This window comes from Doryrhamphus excisus, chromosome 21 (genome assembly GCF_030265055.1).
Source record: "Doryrhamphus excisus isolate RoL2022-K1 chromosome 21, RoL_Dexc_1.0, whole genome shotgun sequence".
Classification (NCBI taxonomy): domain Eukaryota; kingdom Metazoa; phylum Chordata; class Actinopteri; order Syngnathiformes; family Syngnathidae; genus Doryrhamphus; species Doryrhamphus excisus.
Window position 1 is genome coordinate 14,074,265 of NC_080486.1, and position 21,450 is coordinate 14,095,714.

The 21,450-nt window shown below is 49.9% G+C and overlaps 1 protein-coding gene across 2 annotated transcripts in view; it reads right to left on the reverse strand.

Moving 5' to 3' along the window:
* Window positions 1-3,333: 3,333 nt before the first annotated feature.
* The window catches only part of dipk2ab (divergent protein kinase domain 2Ab), a 29,734-nt gene continuing 11,617 nt past the window's right edge, over window positions 3,334-21,450 (reverse strand). For both annotated transcript variants that reach the window (XM_058060222.1, XM_058060223.1), the window contains 2 exons: window positions 12,005-12,308; window positions 3,334-7,997 (listed from right to left, as the gene is read on the reverse strand). In XM_058060222.1, the coding sequence (XP_057916205.1) occupies window positions 7,657-7,997; window positions 12,005-12,308 (645 nt within the window). In that variant the 3' untranslated portion in view covers window positions 3,334-7,656. The remainder of the gene's footprint in view (window positions 7,998-12,004; window positions 12,309-21,450) is intronic.

Here is a 21,450-nt window from a genome sequence, read left to right on the forward strand (position 1 = left end):
CCAGCCATCCATCCATCCACCCATCCATTCATCCACCCATCATCCACCCATCCATCCATCCACCCAACCATCCATCATCCACCCATCCATCCATCCATCCATCATCCATCCACCCATCCATCATCCATCCATCCATCCATCCACCCATCCACCCATCATCCACCCATCCATCCATCCATCATCCACCCATCCATCCACCCAACCATCATCCACCCATCCATCCCTCTATCCATCTATCCATCAACACCCATCCATCCATCATCCATCCATCCATCATCCATCCACCCAACCATCCATCCATCCATCATCCACCCATCCATCCATCCATCATCCACCCATCCATCCCTCTATCCATCATACACCCATCCACCCAACCATCCATCCATCATCCACCCATCCATCATCCACCCATCCATCCATCATCCACCCATCCATCCATCCACCCATCCATCCCTCTATCCATCCATCCATCATCCACCCATCCATCCATCCACCCAACCATCATCCACCCATCTATCCATCCATCCATCCACCCATCCATCCATCCATCCCTCTATCCATCCATCCATCATCCACCCATCCATCCATCCATCCATCCACCCAACCATCATCCACCCATCCATCCATCATCCACCCATCCATGGCTAAATCCCTTCCTTTCATTCTTCCCTGCTTGGGAAAAAGTTAGGACACCCCGGTCCAGGACGTGGCGTGATGACCTCACTGATTGCATGACATCATCATCATCCTCCTCATCATCATCCTCATCATCATCTTCCCACTTCTGTGATTCAAAGGTTGTCATCACATCTATTGATGATATTAATACTTTTTGCCATCAATGACAAACGTCTATTTATAACCATTGATTGCATGACCACACACACACACACACACACACACACACACACACACAGTGCAGGCTGAGGTATAGTGATGATGATGATGATGATGATGATGATGATGGAAGGTTGTGGGCGTAGCGGCGTTTAATCTACTTCTCCTCAAAGGTTCTAATCCTCTTTGTCACAAAGCAATCTTATTTAGACGCCACAAATCAGCGTCATCATCTCCAATCCTGGTCCCGGAATTATGGAATTATCCTCCGGCTCGCAGATGGCAACCTCTGATTGAGGTGGCCGACACAAAGCCTGTTTGCTACGCGGGTGCGTTTCCTGGAATTCCAGGGAGCAGATGTGTCCCGAGGAGATGTAGGTCACAGACTTCCTGGCTGATCCCATCACGCTAACAAGCGGCCCCCGCCAAGACCTGCTATCGCGCCTTCGGGCCTTTCAGACTTCCTGCGTTGCTGCACGGGCCGCGTCCGAGTCATTAGAGCCGGGATATCATCTCAGGCCTTATCACCCCCCCCCCCCCCCCCCCCCCGACTGCGGGACCAGGCGGTCCAGACGTGCGGGCCGACATCGAATGGCGCCTGCTCTTGCAGAAACCTGCTGAAGGTGAGGGAATTGAACTTGAAATCATAGGACTCTACTGGACTTCCTGTTTACACAGGGTGGACCCCGCCTCTCTCCCCAGGTCAGCTGGGATAGGCTCCAGCACACCCCCAGTAAATAGCACTAAACGTGCTAGCTTGAATGCAGCCAGGTTAGCAAGCATCTTAATCCAACGCTTATCTTCCGACGCTTGACCCTCAGCACAAGGTCACAGCCCCCCCATTCCGTGACCTTCAACCTTCAGACTGAGTGCACATGTTGAATTCAAACCATTACCATTACCATTACCATTACCATTCCCATTCCCATTACCATTCCCAACACCATTCCCAATACCATTCCCAAGAACATAAGTATTTTCCATCAAAGTGTGAAGTCCAGTCACATGATGAGTGAGTTAAAAGATTCATGTATTCATTCATCAGTGGAAATGTCATCATCATCATCATCATCATCATCATATGTTCTTGCAGTCAGCAGGTCTGCGTCACCATCACATATTCTACACCAGTACTTCTCCATTCTACACCAGTACTTCTCCATTCTACACCAGTACTTCTCCATTCTACACCAGTACTTCTCCAATCATTGAAGCAGGAACCCAAAGAAAGTATGAAGGCCAAATATTCCAATATGAATATACGTACATCTATGATATGAATATACGTCTATGATATGAATATACGTCTATGATATGAATATACGTCTATGATATGAATACACGTCTATGATATGAATACACGTCTATGATATGAATACACGTCTATGATATGAATATACGTCTATGATATGAATATACGTCTATGATATGAATACACGTCTATGATATGAATATATACGTCTATGATATGAATATACGTCTATGATATGAATACACGTCTATGATATGAATATATACGTCTATGATATGAATATATACGTCTATGATATGAATATACGTCTATGATATGAATACACGTCTATGATATGAATACACGTCTATGATATGAATACACGTCTATGATATGAATATACGTCTATGATATGAATATACGTCTATGATATGAATACACGTCTATGATATGAATATATACGTCTATGATATGAATATACGTCTATGATATGAATACACGTCTATGATATGAATATATACGTCTATGATATGAATATATACGTCTATGATATGAATATATACGTCTATGATATGAATACACGTCTATGATATGAATACACGTCTATGATATGAATATATACGTCTATGATATGAATATACGTCTATGATATGAATACACGTCTATGATATGAATATACGTCTATGATATGAATATACGTCTATGATATGAATATACGTCTATGATATGAATATATACGTCTATGATATGAATATACGTCTATGATATGAATATACATCTATGAGATATGTGTCAACCACAGCAAGCCACTTACTTGGTCAGATGGGTGTTCTGGGATGGACCATGGGTGATGGAGGATGGACCATGGAGGAAGGAGGATGGACCATGGGTGATGGAGGATGGACCATGGAGGAAGGAGGATGGACCATGGGTGATGGAGGAAGGAGGATGGACCATGGGTGATGGAGGATGGACCATGGACGATGGAGGGTGGACCATGGAGGATGGAGGGTGGGCTTCACGCCGCTTCTCCACGTGATGGAGTCTTGGGAATCAATGATCTTCATGAAGAGGCTGCGAGTCTGCGAGTGATGATGATCATGGCGGGGTGCTGGAGCCTATCCCAGCTGACTTTGGGCCACACCCTGCACTGGTTGAGGCAGTAAGTCAAAGCCTGGAAAAAGATATGATGGAATCATATGATGGAGGACGGTCCAAGCTTGACCCCCCCCCCCCCCCCCCCCCCCCACCCCCCCAGCCAGTAAATAAGTCAATAAGTGTTTTGGGGAGAGAGGATAAAAAGCTAAGGAGGACAAACCAACCAACAGGAGTTGAGGAGAACAAGCTAACCGACCTTCGTGAAGCTGACTAATTGCAATCGCTAACAGCCGCTCACGGATCCACTCGGGTCAAGCCGCTGCATGCCACACCCGGCAGGAAGCACAGCACACAAAATAAAAGCTCCGGAAGCTTATTTGGGACTCTAACTCTTAAATGTCGAACTCCACTTTACTCCTCAGCGCCCGTCAGGCCCGTTGGAGCTTCAAAGTTGGAACTTGTAGCGTAGCGTGTTCCATGGCTTACCGGAAGGGGGCTCGGACACGCGTGACATCATCATCATCATCATCACGCTGCCTGCCCGGAAGGCGGCTAGCAGCGCCCCTGTCTGCATTCGTCACGACTTAGCGGAAGGCTGCCTGTTCCTGGATCGGGTCTCCGGGGCCTCCGCCAAGCCCGGAAAAGCACCCAAAAACAACAGCCTGGGGGGCACACGCACACGCACACGCACACGCAGCGACAGTGTCCAAACGTAACGTCCCCTGGAGTGTTAAAAAAACAAATGTAGGTCAGTGCAGGACTAAAAATGGCTCCGTGGGCCCGAGGCCTGCCAGAGCATGAAATAGACTTTACAGCTCACCAAGAAACTTTGCTTCTTCTTGTCGCCCATTTTTCATCCCGCCGTGGCGCCCCAAGCCCCGCCCCCCCTCTCCCCCGAGTGAGACATCAGCGCTCCCCATCCTGCTGCACGCCTGTCGTCACGCGCGGATCCGTGATGGCGTTTCCATAGCAACGCCTCACGCGCCCAAGTCCGCTCTCGCAGCAAAGCTCCATGGGTTCCATGTTCGAGTCCCTCCACCTCATGGATGCTGGAAGCACATGACAATCAGGAGGTGCTAGTAGATACCAATAGTGTAACACGAATGAGGAGACCCAAAGGAGGTGCTAGTAGATACCAATAGTGTAACAGCAATGAGGAGAACCAAAGGAGGTGCTAGTAGATACCAATAGTGTAACACGAATGAGGAGACCCAAAGGAGGTGCTAGTAGATACCAATAGTGTAACACGAATGAGGAGAACCAAAGGAGGTGCTAGTAGATACCAATAGTGTAACACGAATGAGGAGACCCAAAGGAGGTGCTAGTAGATACACTATTGGTAACACGAATGAGGAGACCCAAAGGAGGTGCTAGTAGATACCAATAGTGTAACACGAATGAGGAGACCCAAAGGAGGTGCTAGTAGATACCAATAGTGTAACAGTAATGAGGAGAACCAAAGGAGGTGCTAGTGTAGTGTAACAGTAATGAGAAGAACCAAAAGGAGGTGTTAGTGTAGTGTAACAGCAATGAGGAGAACCAAAAGGAGGTGTTAGTGTAGTGTAACAGCAATGAGGAGAACCAAAGGAGGTGCTAGTGTAGTGTAACAGCAATGAGGAGAACCAAAGGAGGTGCTAGTGTAGTGTAACAGCAATGAGAAGAACCAAAGGAGGTGCTAGTAGATACCAATAGTGTAACACGAATGAGAAGAACCAAAGGAGGTGCTAGTGTAGTGTAACAGCAATGAGGAGAACCAAAGGAGGTGCTAGTGTAGTGTAACAGCAATGAGGAGAACCAAAGGAGGTGCTAGTGTAGTGTAACAGCAATGAGAAGAACCAAAGGAGGTGCTAGTGTAGTGTAACTCTAATGAGGAGAACCAAAGGAGGTGCTAGTGTAGTGTAACAGCAATGAGGAGAACCAAAGGAGGTGCTAAAGCCAGCGTGCCAGGGAGAGCCAACATGCGGTGCGAGGGCATGAAGCGTACGTAGCGTAGCTGTTCCATCCCAGGTCCGCAGCCTGCAGCTTGGAGACCAAAGGAGGAGGTTTGAGCAGCTATTTGCGTTCCACAGCTCAGCAAACTTTTGGTCTCGTGACGTTTGGGTTTTTTCCGAGCTTTCTCCTCTCCGGAGTCTTAATGTTTCAAATCCCCCGTGGCCGCGTCTAGAAATGGCCTAGTGTTTATTTAAAGCTGGGGGGAGGGGGGGGGGGGGGGTCTGCATGCCAGGAGCCTTCCAGAAGCGGGGTGGGGGGGTGGGGGTTACATGGCGTTCACCACGCAGTGACGCCATCAGCTCGCCACAAACCAGAGGGCGTGTCCACGAGCAGCGATTACAGGAAGGAGGGAAGGAAGGAAGGAAGGAAGGAAGGAAGGAAGGAGGGAAGGAAGCAAGGAAGGAAGAAAGGAAGGAAGGAGTCACATTTAAGCCAAGTCATTTCCTGCTGGATGACTTCCATGCCGGGAGAAGCCAGGCTGCAGATCAGTATCATTTGGACCTCGGCTGGAAAACAAACAGTGTGACTTAAAGACGCAGGCCTCCTCCTCCTGCACCACCAGGATGGCGAGGATAACAGGAGGCGCGGGAAGGAGGACCACGGAGGCCGATGTTCTTACGTGGAGCGTAAAAAGGAACGCCAATGTTCTCGCTTAGAGTAGCCATGTTGCTATGAAGGAAAGAAATACCTGTGTTCCTGGCCGTGCCGCGGTTGGAGTATCGCTCCCTCGCCGTATCGTGGTTTTCAGCTACGGATGAAAGAGTACATGGTCGCTGTGTGGTGGCAGTATGGGGTCTGTTATTACTACTAACATACTGCATGTAAGTACAAGTCATACTATGTAGTATTGTGCTCACCAGATGGTAGTAATGAGACATTAGCTTACCTGACATTAGCCTAACACCGCATGAAGTCCTCAAGTCAGTGAAAATAAGTTGTCCTCACATTCTGTGTGGAAGTGGTTAGTTTCAGGCTGTGTAGGTTTAGAAGAAATACATTTGAAGCTAACTGGTTAGCTCACTAGCTAGCATCTCAGCATCGGGGGGGCCCTCCTCCACAAGAAGAGTCATGAGTCAAGTCATGAGACACACAAGTGTAGATTTGTCTATATATAGATATATATATAGATATAGATCTTCTTTTATTGGAATCATTAAACCCACTAAAAAGTTGCAAATCCAACTTTCGAATGAAAGGCACAGGAAGAATCAGACAACGCTGATAGGACACTCCAAAGGAAAGGACAGTACAAAAGTGGACAGTTGGTCACGCACGTGGAACGCCTCGAGGGGTCCAAGAGGAACGGATGACGACAAAACGGGGAACGGAGTTCAAGCTCCTCCTCCTTTTCAAACTATTGCTTTTCCAAAGCCTCGCCGGCTCACGGGAGGCGCCGAGCGTGCTACACGGGACGGGGCCACGCCAAAAATGTTCTCTCATGGTGGGGGGGATCGATCCGGCGATAGTCAAGTCATGACATCCAGCAGCGTCTTGACGTTCCCCTCAGCCCGTTTGCTACGTCTGCGTCATCGCGGCGGGCCCGCCCTTCTTCTCCCTGCTTCCTGTTCACTCACCAGGAGGAAGGAGGAAGATGGTGATTGCCACAACAACACTGATTGATGGGGGGGGGGTGCCCGTATCTGATGCCCATGATGAGCGTTTTCTATCGACTCTTTTCAAACGTAGACAGAAGTGGCGTTCATGCACACCTGGCGCTACGGAGGACAGGAAGAAATGAGGATCGGCTGATGAGTCCTAACCAAACAAACATGGCTACTAGCACGTCGCTACCAGGAGAGGCAGAGGACAGGGGGAGGAGCCACCTGCCGTGGCCCAGCAAGGTGCGCCGTATTGGGGCACACGCTCCGAGCGGCCGGTGTGCTGCCACTGAGGTCTCAGGAGGCTGATAAGGTTTTTGTGTGCTCCATGGGTTTCCCCCTCATGACTGGCCATTCACGTGACGGGCAGGAGAGAAAAGGAGCGCTTCATTTGCTCACCTGCACAGTACAGGTAACCTCACCTCACCCATGTGAAATGATGGATTATGGGAGGTATTTGTAATGCTATGGGATTTACGGGTGTCATGTGAGGACTCCCTTATATCGTGCACCCCAGTTAGCTGCCCCCGTCCCCCAGGAGCACGAGCGCCACCCCTGCCTTCCCTGCCGCCGTGCTACATGGGAAATAAAAGGTGAAAACTCCTCCACGCAAAGCACCCTGAACTGAAGAGGAAAAACAAAAGCCAAAAAGAGGGGCGCTAAACTCAATGCCTTCATGAAACCACGGTGACGTGTGAGGGGTCAGTATCCATCAGAGCCCGCCCCCTTCCTGTAAAGATGGCCGCTGCCTGTCCCGTTTCGCGACAGAATCTTCGCAGCTGACTGGTCGGGCAGCAGCAAGGTCTTAGCAGGTTCCTCCCGCTCCTGTGCAGAGGAGCGCGAATGACATCGTGCACGAGGACCCCGGCAGTTCCTTCGGGCCAACGCCGACCCCGTCCATTACCTGGCGGGGGAGGAGTCGGCCGACAGCCGCGTGAGGAACTCGCGCAGTTCCTTGGCGGCCTGGAAGCGGCCGTAGCGCTTCTTGGGTTTGGTGCACTCGTCCAGCAGGGCCTCCAGCTGTCCGTCTTTGGCTATGTGGGCGGGGGGGTCGTGGAGGAGGCCCCCGGTGGTGCCCCGCCACGTGGCGTAGCGGGACAGGAGGTTCTGGCACACGGCGTAGTAGTTGTGGTCCACGGTGACCCGGGAGCACAGCGAGTCCTTGGAGAAGGACAGGCAGGCCTCCCGGTCGCACTCCTCAAAGCGGCTCTCGTACCAAACGTCGTAGTTCTCCGGCTTGTCTGCAGGGGGACACGGTAGAGCGTTACACGTTGCTATGGCGACCAACACCAATACACACTCAATGCTTCAGTGTGGACGAGGAAAACACCTCCACCAGCAAAAACAACGCTTGTACCAGGGGTACCCGAAGTCGGGACAAGTTGAAGGCTGAAATACTTACAAAATACTGCAATTACTACTTTGACCAGTACTGCCCATATATACATAAAATACATAATCATGTACAAGTGGTTCCTGCTTTGCACCTTTAGATTTTTGGGTATGCGGCCATAGAGGGACAGGCTGCTGTATATGCTAGACAAGCTACACCACAAGGCATGCTGGGTAACATCCAGTTATGTACTATATGAGTATATGAGTGTGTCTCCATTGGCTCTACACAAATGTAAACATGACACAATCCATGACTACATATTAGTACACAGTACATAGTACACAGTACATAGTACATAGTACACAGTACATCACCACCACCAAACCGGATGGATTTTCAATCAAGAAGGATCCTAATTATGGAGCTTTATTTCCCAAATCAGGAATAATGTCCACTTCTATATTGAAGCTATCAACGGTCGTTCTAAAAGAAGCCAGAACGTCCCGGACGCCATGCTAGCTGTCGTCTAAGGAGACTGCCATCGGCCTGACATTTTGGCTCTTTGTGTTCGATGCCGTCCTCCACTCAGATCCTCTTTCAACCAGGAAGAAGACAAAAGAATCCGGGGAAGGACGGGGTGCCGGAGATTCCACAAGGAACAAACACTATTTCATCCCGGCGGCCAAACAAGCCATCTTTGCTTTTCATTTGCCACAAATGAGCCCCCCCCCTCTGACCCCCCCAGATTTATCAAGCAAATAGTCTTCCTTCTCCAGCTTATTTCCTGGTGCTTTTCTCTGAAGGGGCGGTGCTGAGGGGGGGGGGGGGGCAACAACATGAACAGAAGGGTTGGGGGTGCCCAGATGATGCAAAGACAAACTCAGGGGTTTCCAGTGAATGCACCCCCCCCCCCCGCTCCCTCCTCTTCCACCTCCCCCGCGTCCCAGCAACTCAATCAAGCATCAAGCGCTGCCCAGCTAGCAAAGCGCGGGCGTGGAGGAGGAGGGACGCATCAGCATCAATCAGCCGGCTTGATGAAGATAGATCTGCTGAGCCGTGGGGGCCGTGGGGGCCGTCAGCATCCTCTCATACTCGTGCACGTGCACGTGCGGCCACAGTCCTTCCTCTTTCTGCACCTGACTTGATTGACAGACATCTTGCTGGCCGTGCAAACACTTACAGCAGGCAGACGTGCGCCCTCACTACTTCCCCATCACTGAACACTTTCACCAAACCTTGGCTCCATTTCCATACAGGAAGTATGGAAGGAAGTCCCAAGGTTTTCCAGCGGGGGCCACACGGTGAAACATGAGAGGATGCAACCTTGCCACTTTCATTTAGTCAAGATGGCTGATATTTGTAGTTCTACTTTTTTAAGCATTCTTCCTGCTGTTTTTGTTTCTATGAAAGAAGTCATGTTTGGATATGTTCTACTTTATTCTCTTCCCACCGACCTCGTTTTGATGTTTCAATGTGCTCGCCGTCTCCGAATATTCCAACTACAAAGACCATCTTGGCTGTGAAGTGACAATATTTGGATTACCATAACCTCCAAAGCTTCTACTCCTCTTCCTCTTCTTATTTGGACACATGTTCCTTACATGTCTGCTGTGATGTTCCGTTCTTCCTCTACATTTTAATAATAATAATAATAATAATAATAATAATAATAATAATAATAATAATAATAATAATAATAATAATAATAATAATAATAACAATAATAACAATAACAATAATAATAATAATAATAATAATAATAATAATGTGCCGGTGGGACCTCATCACGTTCCTTTGCTGGGCCGACATTGCAAAGCCGAGTGTGAATAAACGTACTCGTCATTTTCAGTGGAAATGGATTGGAGAAGATGAGGAACGTGCAAAATGGGTCACCTTGTCCCGTCATGGCCGCTTTTGGGTTATGATAATGTCTCGTCACCACTTCCACAGGCGAGCAGGAAAGTGCAGATTTTGGTCCTTGAATGAGAAGAAAGGCTGCCTCCGAGTCGCTGGCGTACATTAGGCTGGATTGTACCCCCCAGGGACGGAAATGGACTCCTAGCTCGGGATGAGCGCCCAAACTCGCCACCACAATGGCGCCGGTGCAGCCATAAAGGGGAGGAGCCAGTAGATATCTACATTTACCAATGACATCCTTTTATCACATGGGGGACCAGCGTTTTTCCAGCGAGGGCCACATGCTGACATATTTGACATATTTGAAGCCAACCCATGTCCATGACATGACCCGTGTCATATTTATAAGTGTTTAAGTGTATTAGCATGATTATTGTATTAGCATTAAGGAATGCTAATAAGGCGTGTTTGATTTGCAATCAATGGGCCGACTTTAAAGCGATCCTTCATCCCAACTTGAGTCGCTTCCAGTCTGGAGCTCTAATTGTCGGGATTGGATTTCCAGCTCAGGGAGGCTAGCGTCTACGTCCTATGGCTGCCCGACACGCGCCCGTGACCTCGCCATGCTCACGACCGCTGCAGTCGCTCGCTCCTTCTTCTTGCACGCTTAGCCTAAAGGCCGTAAGCACGGTGGGCGCGGCGGCCCGGGGAAGCATCGCCAAGCTCTGGTGGCGTCCGCCAGGCGTAGGAGCAGCGTGTCATAGACTGTCAGGGCCAGTGAAGACGCACTGTGACAGCTAGCTGCTACACAGGCTAACACAAACACACGGGGGGGGGGGGGGGGGGGTCAGGATAACTGCATCACGTTTATCTCTAAAAGAATAAATAACACAATCACACAGCCACAAGGCAGACAACACTTCATATCTGTCAGGGGGGGGCCGGGGGGGCTCAGCATCTTGCGACACAACGGTCCATCACTTTAATAGGATTTCTGTAGAAAGGCACAAATCAAAAAAAGGGACTGGGTGGTCCCCCCCCCCCCCCGTGAAGGAGCACTGAGGGGTAGGGAGCTGTCACACGTGCGTGTGATGTATGGTGCCGTCCTCGTTATGAGCTTTATTTCAACAATTGGGGGGGGGGGGGCTCGTTATCGGGACCATCTCGCCTTTGAAGGGGAGGAGCCATGAGGATATTCTTAGAGCCTCCAAGCCCTGGCTTTCTAGGGGGCATCAATGACGGCGGGGGGGGGTGCTTCCAAAGTGTGGCACGTGTACCCAGAGGGGTACACCGATTGTCACCCAGGGTACGTGACTAAAAATAATTCCAAGTGTGCCTGAACGCCTCATGACGCAAGGAGCAGAAAGGAGACGCAGTGTCACATGACCTGAACACTGCATGAAGTCAGCCATGTCCACGTCATAGAGTGGAAACAGCTCTCCTCCCATTCTGTGTGGAAGTGGTAAGCTTTGGGCGTCTTAGGTTTGGAAGGCTAATTGCCTAGCTTGGTAGTTCGTGGACGCATAAGAGCGGCTCCATGTGGCGTAAACGATAGGAGCGTAAAGGTGACTATGGGGGTGTTATTTCATGTCTAGAGCATTAAAATAATGTTCATATGAATATCATGTACATATTCCATTTCTGAAGGCTGAATCCTAAATAGCAGAAATGCATCCATGGCAGTCTGGTCTGGAACCGATGAACCGCTAAAAACCAGGGACGGGTAATTGGTTCAGCTGCAATGACAGATGGGGGGTGTTTGTTTAAAGTAGCAGGATGCGTCGTTGGCAGGCCATGAGCTAAATTTGGGTGTGGCCACAAACGGCCAATAGCTGTGCCCGGCCCTACCGGTGAATTTGGGTGAAGACAGGAAGCACGGCCGCATTGCGAGCTGGACTCCTGCGTGGCCCCCCAGCAGGGTGTCCCAGTGTGACTAGTTAATTGTACACGTAGCCAAAGCCGTGTAGCACGTGTGCTGGAAGGAAGCGTCGCCATGGCAACTGGAGGACCAGACAGCCATAAGGTGCTCAGGTAATGAGGGGAGCTGCCACTCACTCTGCTTGATCAGTCGCTTGTCTGCCACCAGAACGTTCTCGGCGTCCACGACGATGACCTTTCCGTCGCGCGGGCCGACCGCAAAGTTGTCGAAGCTGACGTCCAGCAAGTAGAGCGCGAACTCAAAGTCGTTGTTGGTCAGCTGCTCGGCGATGTCCATCAGCTGCCGCGCCAGGTCTACTCTCTTCTCCCAGGGCGCGTTGTAGTAGCTCCACAGCTCCTCGCCCACGTAGTTGACAGCCACCACGCGCCCACACGCTCCCAGGTACTTGGCGAACGGCCAGCCTTCGTCTGACGGAAAGCTCTGGGAAGGACAAATCGGAGCAGGAAACAAAGCGGAGTTAAAGCACACATGAAAAAGACCTGGGCTGTGCGAGGAGACCTGGAAGCAGGGACTAGCACACGTGCCAAGCAGGTTAACATAGGACTTTCTCATCGTTTCACGTGCAAATAAACGCTTCTCTCTTTGGCAGAGAAGGTAGGAACATCTAAGACGTTAAACCCAAAGTGGCTGCACAGCCTTGGGTAACATTTGCTACGTTGGGGTAAGCACAAGAGTTGAAAATTTGCCAAAGGAACGCATGAAACCAAGCCAGCCTCAGCTACGACGCATGAAGGCCAGAAGAAGCCAGAAGAAGACGGGCAGGGAACCCAAGGCTCAGATCGTGTGGCCTCTGACATTAACATTAGCTAACTCGTGCAGCAAATCATGCAGCACCAGGGCTTGCCTTTAGGGTAACTAGTGTTGTATTTATTAGTAGATATCTTCCATATATGCGCTGCCATTGGCTGGCGAGCAGCCCAGGGTCTATGCTGGGATAGGCTCCAGCCACCCTAGTGAGGATAAGCAGCATAGAAAACAGATTATAATATTCTAAAATTGTCAGTCTTGCTTAAAAAGACACATTTAGTGGCATTCCATATTAAAAAAACATGAAAATAACTTTTACAATATGTGGCTTTCATGGCTCTTAACCGTTTAGGTTCCCGACCCCTGCCCTAAAGCAACCAGCTGATATGACCCGCCTGACGTTCCGTGGAGCATATAGGAGGTGATTTGCGGTAGGCGGAACGTTCAGGAAAGCCTGTTGTGTTCCGAACGCTGCGTGATGTCGGCTGGCGACGTTAATGCAGCTCGGGCAGGCGAACAAGACATCATGGCCGATTACAGGGTGAGCAGGGTGATAAATAATTACAAGGAAGAACCGCCGGCAGGGTGTGGTGCCCCCCACAATTTCACTCCAATTTAGCCAGAAGACTGGAAAAAGAACTGGCAAGCGTGCATCATGTGCAGTTGCATCAAATGCAGCCGTAAAAATGAGCATTTGTCAACGCAGCACTGGGAGCATTTGGCTCCTAATCCCCTCGCACGCCGTCAGCGCTGGTTAGCACAGCTAATGACTTCCTGGACCATCACAACACTTTTGGTCGAGGATTTAGTAGAAATGCTGCACATAGAACCCCCCTGCATGCTTGGGTGTTCTCCGTACCTCGAAATTGTCCATAGGTATGAATGTGAATGAGTTTGCCATACCCCGCCCCTCGCCCCTCGCCCCTCGCCCAAAGTTAGCTGGGACAGGCTGCAGCCTAAGTGGCATAGAAAAAGGATGGATGTTTTCTGCGTGTATTCTCAATAAAAGTCTTTTTTGTTAATATTCTTGTGTGTATTGGATTGACATCATTTCCAATTTCATCTGACATTTGAGAACAAATATCAAGCCAGCTTCCAGTGTATTTACACAGGAGTTGATCCTGGATCATGCTTCTGGTCGCCACCACCGCATCGTATTAAACCTGCTACACTTGAGGTAGTTTTATTCCAGCAATATTCCACTGCAACGCTAGGGGCGGTGTTCTCCAGTGAGTTAGCCCGTTAGCTTGATCCGTCGCCGGTGAACAATGGCGATTAAAGAGAATTGAAGAGAGAGTGTGATGGGAGCTGAAAGCAACTTAAGTGTTATGTCACTTTTACCTTGACGCAGAAGCACAACCCCGCTTTTACAGTTAACATTCACACGTGTCTTCAGAAGATTCATCTCGGTTTCGCAAGCAACTGCAACAATAAGTCCCGTTTCTGCCAACGACTGGTACGTGGTCTGGGTGTGGAATGTACGACCGGCCTCGACTTCCTGTGCAACCAATCCCACACAAGGAGTCAGAACCTGGCTGGCAGCCGCCAAGCACACAAACCAGGAAGTGCAAGAGAACTCGAGTTTTCCGAGTCTTGAAACCCAATCCCGAGGGTAAAATGTCAGGGAACAAGACGCGTCGCGGCAAGCGAGGTGTGAACAACTCCTGACCGGTGTGGCACGCTCATCGCTTTGCTGGCTTGTGTGTGCAAGGAGGCGTTTCCACATGCAAGACTAACCTTCCCTCCATTCTTCATGAAATACAAATGATTGAAAAGGACGCATTCACTCTCAGGGCTAGCTAGACACAGACCGTAGAAAGAATCGGACCCAGCCCGGGTTTATATACGGCAAAGAAAAAGCGTTGCGTCGGTTGAATGGAGGCGAGAGCGTGCTTCCTGGAGAAGTAATTAGCGCGGTGCACCGTGTCGGCACCTAGCCACTGCTAACTGTTAACCTAACGTGTGCTGTTCAACGCTTCACAGAAGCCCCAGGAGGCACAAACGTTCAAGGCTGCAACTCAAAGGCCGACTTTCTTGATAACGATCATTTGCAAAGCGAACGAAGGAAAAACGCACGCTTTGAGTCTGTGCCAAAGACGACAATGCAACAAGTCAAACACGTCCCCGAGGAAGGAAGAAGTACAAGCCTAAAAGAAGTACCATTCCACACAGAAATACATGGTATAGAAGTACTTCAGCTTGGTTTGAGTGGTGTAAACGTACACCACAGGCCACGATGCCGTTCCGGTTAGCACCACCAAAATAGATCTCGGACCACACGGGGGGGGGCAGGGATAAGTTGCAGGCTGTGTAGCCTTGGGTGAATCACTACCCTGAGGTATCCCAATCAATCGAACGACAGGCAGGCACAAAGGACTCCAAGCTGCCTGTCACTTAGCCGGGACAGCCTCCCTCTATCTTGGCAAGGACTCGGTCCAAATTCCAGCCTTACTTTTGGATGAATAGTCTCCCTTCACACTTTCTCCTGCAGTCAAATTGACAGTGAGGGGAAACGGGAGAAAGGAGTCATGGCTGGAGAAGAGACAATTTGGAGATGCTACAGGAGAGCGATGAGGCTAAATATGTAAAATGGCTTTCTAAATGTACAAAGTGGATATGCAAAGATTAAGATGAAGCTGGATCATTTGCTGGTACATCCCTATTAGGCCCGCTTCCCTTTGACCCAAATTGAAGAGCTCGGATGGCTTCATGTTGCTGGAAATGTAAGCAGCTCTCGGCCTTGTTGACAAAACTTAGCCGGTCCAATGTAACGGCTAAAGCGGCTTTGTAACAGCGTCCTCCCGCCGGCCCCTGCAGCATGGCGTGGAAATGAGGGAGAAGATGGAGGAAGTGAAAGCCGGCCTTGGCTTCCCGGCTCAGCAGCCAAAGGAGTGAAGCGCCACAGACCAGCCCGCTTAAACACATTTCTCTCTTTTGTTGTCAGGTTGCAGCCTGAACGGGTGCAAAAGTAGAGCGCCGGCAGCCGGGGGGAGGGGGCAGGGGGAGTGGTGGGGGGGCGGGAGGATGAATACCCCGAGGCTACTTTCAGACTTTCTGTCAGCGGCTGTTATGAGAAGGCCTTCATGTCTGTCGGGCCCCGCATCTGCAGTTCTTAACATAGATGCGGCTCATTCAACGCGCTGACGGCTCTCGGTGCGCGTCGTCAATTACCGCACATCACAACTCAAATCTGGGTGCCATTTTCAATGAGCGGCCTATATTTACGCCTGAGAAGCAATAGCACATGAAAGCGGGCAGCTGAGATTCAACCTTCCTATTGCTGAGCTTGATAAATACGCCGCGTGTCCCACCAATCATTCTCCCTCAGCGCTCTTTAAACGGTTACACTGCAGAAGCCATTAACGTCCGCAATGAGGCGATGAGGGGGGGTGACAAAATGAATTGGAAAGCCCGGTCTGATATTACATTTACTATGCTATCTCTGGCCACAAGTGGGAAGTTCTCTTTCAGAGCGTGTGGACCGCACAGGTGGTAAATTTGACCATTTGTCTCCCCGAGATGAGAATGCTGTCTAAAAAACGCTGAGACTGAAATACTGCAAATGACACGTTCCGGCAACTTGAATGGCTTTTCAAAGGCCAGACGCCGTCCTTGCCAGGGGATGACGGGCTCCTCGAGCCGGGAAAAGACTGGACACGTTTCTGGAAATGTTCATTCTCAAATTGAAACCCCAGCATTAACGCCTGCCGTGGAAAGCCGACGCTAACAGTCGTGACAAACGACATTCCCGTTGGTGTCCTTCCATTTAACTGCTTCGGGTCTCTCAAACTGTTGACTGTGAACACTAATGCGGAAGTCTGTGGACTCTATTGGCTGCTACCTACTGAATACTACCGTCAGTACACTTCCATAAGAACACTGTGTACTGCGTAAACGAAAAGCACAATGAAAAACTACTAAACTTATGACAATTTATTCAAATCTACGACTATAATTTGTACTACGTTACACTCTTCACTCCACATTGTTCACATTGGAACAAACACACCAAGGTGCTGAAGCAATGCCCAGAGTGAACCCTCTCTCTGCCTGTTTGGAGGCCAGAGGTGAGGAAAACAGACTTATATATGATATTGATGATCCACTTCCTTCCACTGATTGTGATTATAGATTTTTTGCCCACCAGGAAATCTTGGCACCTTTTTGGCAAGATCTCGTGACGGCCGTCCTGTATATACTATACTATGGGGGGGGGTACACACAGTAGAGCGTTGTCATTGTAGGCGACCTCGCCGTGACTTGCAGGTCCATCTCAACTAATCTCATGTAAAAGGTGGAGCCCAAGCACAAGAGCAGCATTGAGCGGGATGTGTGTGCTTTCCGCTCTCCTCCCTTTAATACAACAGACACGCCGGCGTCCTCCTGGAGGGTTGGTGGGGAGGGTGGGGGGCTGAAATGAAACGGGGCCACAGACAAATGGTCCGCCTCCGGAGACTAGGATGAAACGAATGGAGCGAGCGGCACAGGAACACACACCTGCGTCCCGACATCTGCTGACAAAGACGCGCCCTTCTACCGGACAACTTGGGGGAGGGCACGGGCGTGTGCACGGGCCTTGGTGAGAGGCTCTTTGTGGGCGCGTGTGCTTGTGTGTCTATGTGAAACTGTATCCCGGCATATGAATGAGAAAATGCAACGTGACCGGGACTGATAACAACCTCTATTCAGGGGCCGAGTAAACATCAGCGGCTCCCAAGATATCGCCTTGGCTAGCCTGCAAGAACACTGGCCCATCAAACGCACACGTAAACAAACACAAGCGAGCAAATGCTGAGGCACAGAGCCGCATTTATACATGAAAGCTTCCAAAAAGGCTTCATCTCACAACAGTAACTACTTAGAGGAAATTAGTAGCTAGCCACAGGAGCGCTTGAGGGTGTGGTTTAAATTCTCCACATTTTCTGTCCCCCACAGACCACGAGCTTTTTATGACACGCACGTCGGGGCAGGACTCGGGGGGGGGGGGGGGGGGGGGAGTCACGTAGATCAAATGGCACGGTTGAGGAAGTGTGGTGACGCGTTCAGTCAGACACAACAACAAACTTGCAGCCGTCACTCATTCCGTGTCCCAAAGAGCCTGGTCTTGGAGCAGGAGTGTGATTCCGGACTGCCTTGCTGAAGTCAGGAGGAGGGGGGCGCACGTCTCCTATTGACCTTGCGTGCATGGAGGGTGTGCACCGAGACCCTTCTGGCTTTACGGGGGCAACTTAAGTCTCAAATCCAGTGGGACCGCCCACAGCGAGCACTCAGGCCTCGGTAGGGAAGCAGCATTAGCGTTCCATCCTGAAAACCTGCATTCTGTTGGCCGCTTTGCCGGCTGCAAATTCCTAGTCAGCACACCAGGCTGAGCAGAGAATCAAAGAGTAGAAAGACAAAGAGTGGAGGAGCGTGTGTCTTGCTTTCCAATGGCCTCAGCCGGCTTCATTACCATGGACGCTGCTCACAGACAGCAAAGTCACCCTGTGTGGAGCCTGCAGCATTCACATGGGGGGGGGGGGGGGGGGGGGGGGTTACATAAAAACCACCAAATAGCAAACAAGTACATTTGACTATCAAGCACTGTTACATCATATGTTCCACGCGTCATACCACAGTTTGGAAGGTACATTAGATGGAGATTCACCTCATCCGCAGTCTTCCTCATCAGGCCCAATGAAGGCTGCACGTTGACTGGGCTTTTTGTTCCAAAAATAATTCATAAATGATTGACTAAATTATTATCAAATTATACTATAATTATTATCAAAGCATATCAATTATCTGAGGCTTAATGTCAGCGTTCAAACATCTTTTCCATATTACTTTGTGTACCTGCCGTTCTCCCAATGTCGGCTGGGATAGGCTCTAGCATACTTTGTTGACCCCAGAGAGGATGGCTGGATGGATGCTAGTTTGTGGCTCCTCCTATTTAGATGGGGCTTTTCAGTCAGTCAGCGTTTGAACGCTGGTATTTGCCCTTGCCGTCACATAAAGAGTCAAATTGGCGTGGAGATGTTATCATGGTTGAATTCCATCGGCCATTAGGTGTATTACTTCTGTTTCTGTGAAAGACGTGGTGGCTTAGCTAGATTCTACGTGAACGTGAAGTGGGGAAGAACTGATAACTGTGTGCTGACCTGAACCCGAGCCACTGTCAGCACAGACCTCGTAAATCCCCTTTACTGGGAGCCCAGGAATGCATAAAGTCCAAGGCGGCTTGTGTTGGTCGAGTCTGGGTGGTAGTGGCGCCCCGCCCACTGAGGGTGAAGCTGGGCCTGCAGGGTTGGACGCGCTGCAATGACCCCCGTGGCCCAATGAGCGGCAGGGGCTGCGGTGACGGCCCCTGTGCTCTAACCTTGCTGCAGAGACGGCCATCTGCCATTGGACGCAAGGCTTCAATCAGGCAAACGTTTCCAAAGAGGGTCCGGGGTCTACTTAACAGACTTATTTAAAAATACTGCACTATGATCTTGCATACTTTCTCTGACTTCATTCTTTCTGAGGCAAACAACCAAGAGCAGGAAGATGTCCTACAAGGCATGTTCTTGCTCTACATTCAGCAACGGGCTGTCAAAGAGACGCTTCTACTAATCTATATTGCTTGTGGTGGTGTTCAAGGGCCCGGGGGGACCTCCAAATTGGGTTGGACGCTGCAGCATGGAAGTACTGCGTCCTCGGAACAAGGCTGGTGGACGTACACGGCTTGGGTTAACGGGCTTGGGTTGGGCTGGGGGGGAAGGGGAGCTGCTGGGTGGGCAGAGGATGCATCGGAGGGGGCTCCACCGCAGGCATTTACACCTAACCAAACACAGCTGTCATGCGCGTGTTTGTAAAGAGTGGGAGAAAGGGAAAGGATTATGGTAACACAAGCAGACCGGCTCGTTCCAATGAGAGACAAGAGCACAAGGCCCAAACCTTCCCTCCTCCTCCTCCTCCTCCAAGCAGGGACGCCATCCAGCGAGGGCATCCAAAAGAGGGGAGTTGGGCCCAGATCACTCCCTTTCCTAACAGGATCAGTGTGTGCACAAAGGCCGAGAAGAATAAAGAAAGGAGGATTGGCCCACTGGAAGCAGGGTTAAGCGGCGTAAACAACCTCTCTCTTAAGCGCTAAGAAGTGTCACGATCTCCCAGAGCCAGAAACAAAATAAGGTATTAAATCACTAAAGACTATTTACTGGTGGTCCTCAGCCGCTGAAATGGCCTGAAGGGATTCAACACTGACACCAGGACTGCATGCCGTGTCTGTCGTCGTGTCAAAAGGAAGAAATTATCTTGGAAAAGTCCATCAGGCTTTGATCGTATTCGTCATTTACATCAACATTCAACATGGGAATATCGCCCATCATCGACAATCCTTGTGTGAGGCTCTCTCTTTTCGTGTGTTCTAAAGAGCAAACAGCCGAGAACTACGTTACTGGCGCAGTGACACCTGGCACACCTGGCTAGCATAGCCGGCTAGCGACTAGCTTGAGAACACACTGGCTCCCAACGCCTCACGCCACTAGCCAAAGTAACGCTACATATTGGAGCTGTGTTTATGTTTGGGACGCTAGGTGTAGCCTTCCTTTCTAAGTCGCTATGTGATATCAATGCACCCAGGAAGGACGTTATACTACAATACTCCATGTATGACATGTTAGCATGAATGTACCTGGTACTACATGCTCACAGCGTGGATAGAAAACCTTGTTGGAGCTTTTTGGGGGTGGTTTTAATGGCCGCCTGTGTAGGTGGGTCCCATTTAGTGCATTCATTACCTGCCTCTTTTTACCTGTTTTTATATCTTTGGAACGCACAGAAAAGATGATGTCTCACATAAAATCATGGATGACGGGCAAATTGTTTACAAAAAAAGTGCACTTTCCTTTCAATCTGTCAACAGTTCTTGTCAAGTGTGGACTACCAAAGCAAAGGTAGATGGATACTTCCTGGTCACTTAATGCCCCTTTCTTGCAAACAACTAAATCCACCTACAGGGGTCACCTTGTGATGTTTGCTTAGGCTTTAGTTCCCGAAGGTGAGGATCGGGATTGATTATGCAGAACCTCATTAACTCAACAACAAACCAAAAGGGCAAAAACCAAGAAAACAGTGTTTGTTTGAGTTAGCTTTCAGTGCTCACTTTGACATTTCAATGAAGATCCTGCTCTCCAAAATCTTAGCAGACAGGAGAGAAGGTCATCCATCTAATCGTACTTCTCCAAGGCAGCATCCTCGTCAGACGATGTGCGGGACAAGCAGATGGCGCTATGCGAGAGCTGCGTAGCGTACTGCCTAGCGTCCGTGTCAGCCGAGGACGGAGTGTTAAGTGAAGAGGTGGTTCTCGGGAAGGTGGCAACACAAAGGGAGGGAAAAGGGCCCATATTTGAGTCTGGAGGCGATGAGAGTGCCGCTGGCTGAGTGAAGCCCACAGCCTGTCACTTCCTATTCTCAGCCTCACTAAGCAAAGCAGAGCCAAGGACCAAAAGGGTGCGAGCGCAGTCACATGGTAGCGGCCAACTCGCAGGGTTTAATGCTTCGGAACAGAAGATCCGCAGAAATGAAAGTCATTTCTGATTGGGCCAGACGTACTGTACGCCATCAAGGTGGGCGTCACCTGATGAATCAGTGAGTCATTTAGCCAGAGGAGAAGCGCCAAGAATGGCAAATTAACTGCAAATAGGAAGAGGTTTTATGGCGGAGGGTGGATGAGAGAAGACAGATCTGCGCTTCTCAATCCATACATCCCCGGGCATGTTCCATCTAAAAAGGAGCTGGGCTGGATGTTTGTTCTCTCTTTGTATTGCCACCCAAGCAACGTGGCAGAGATACGCAC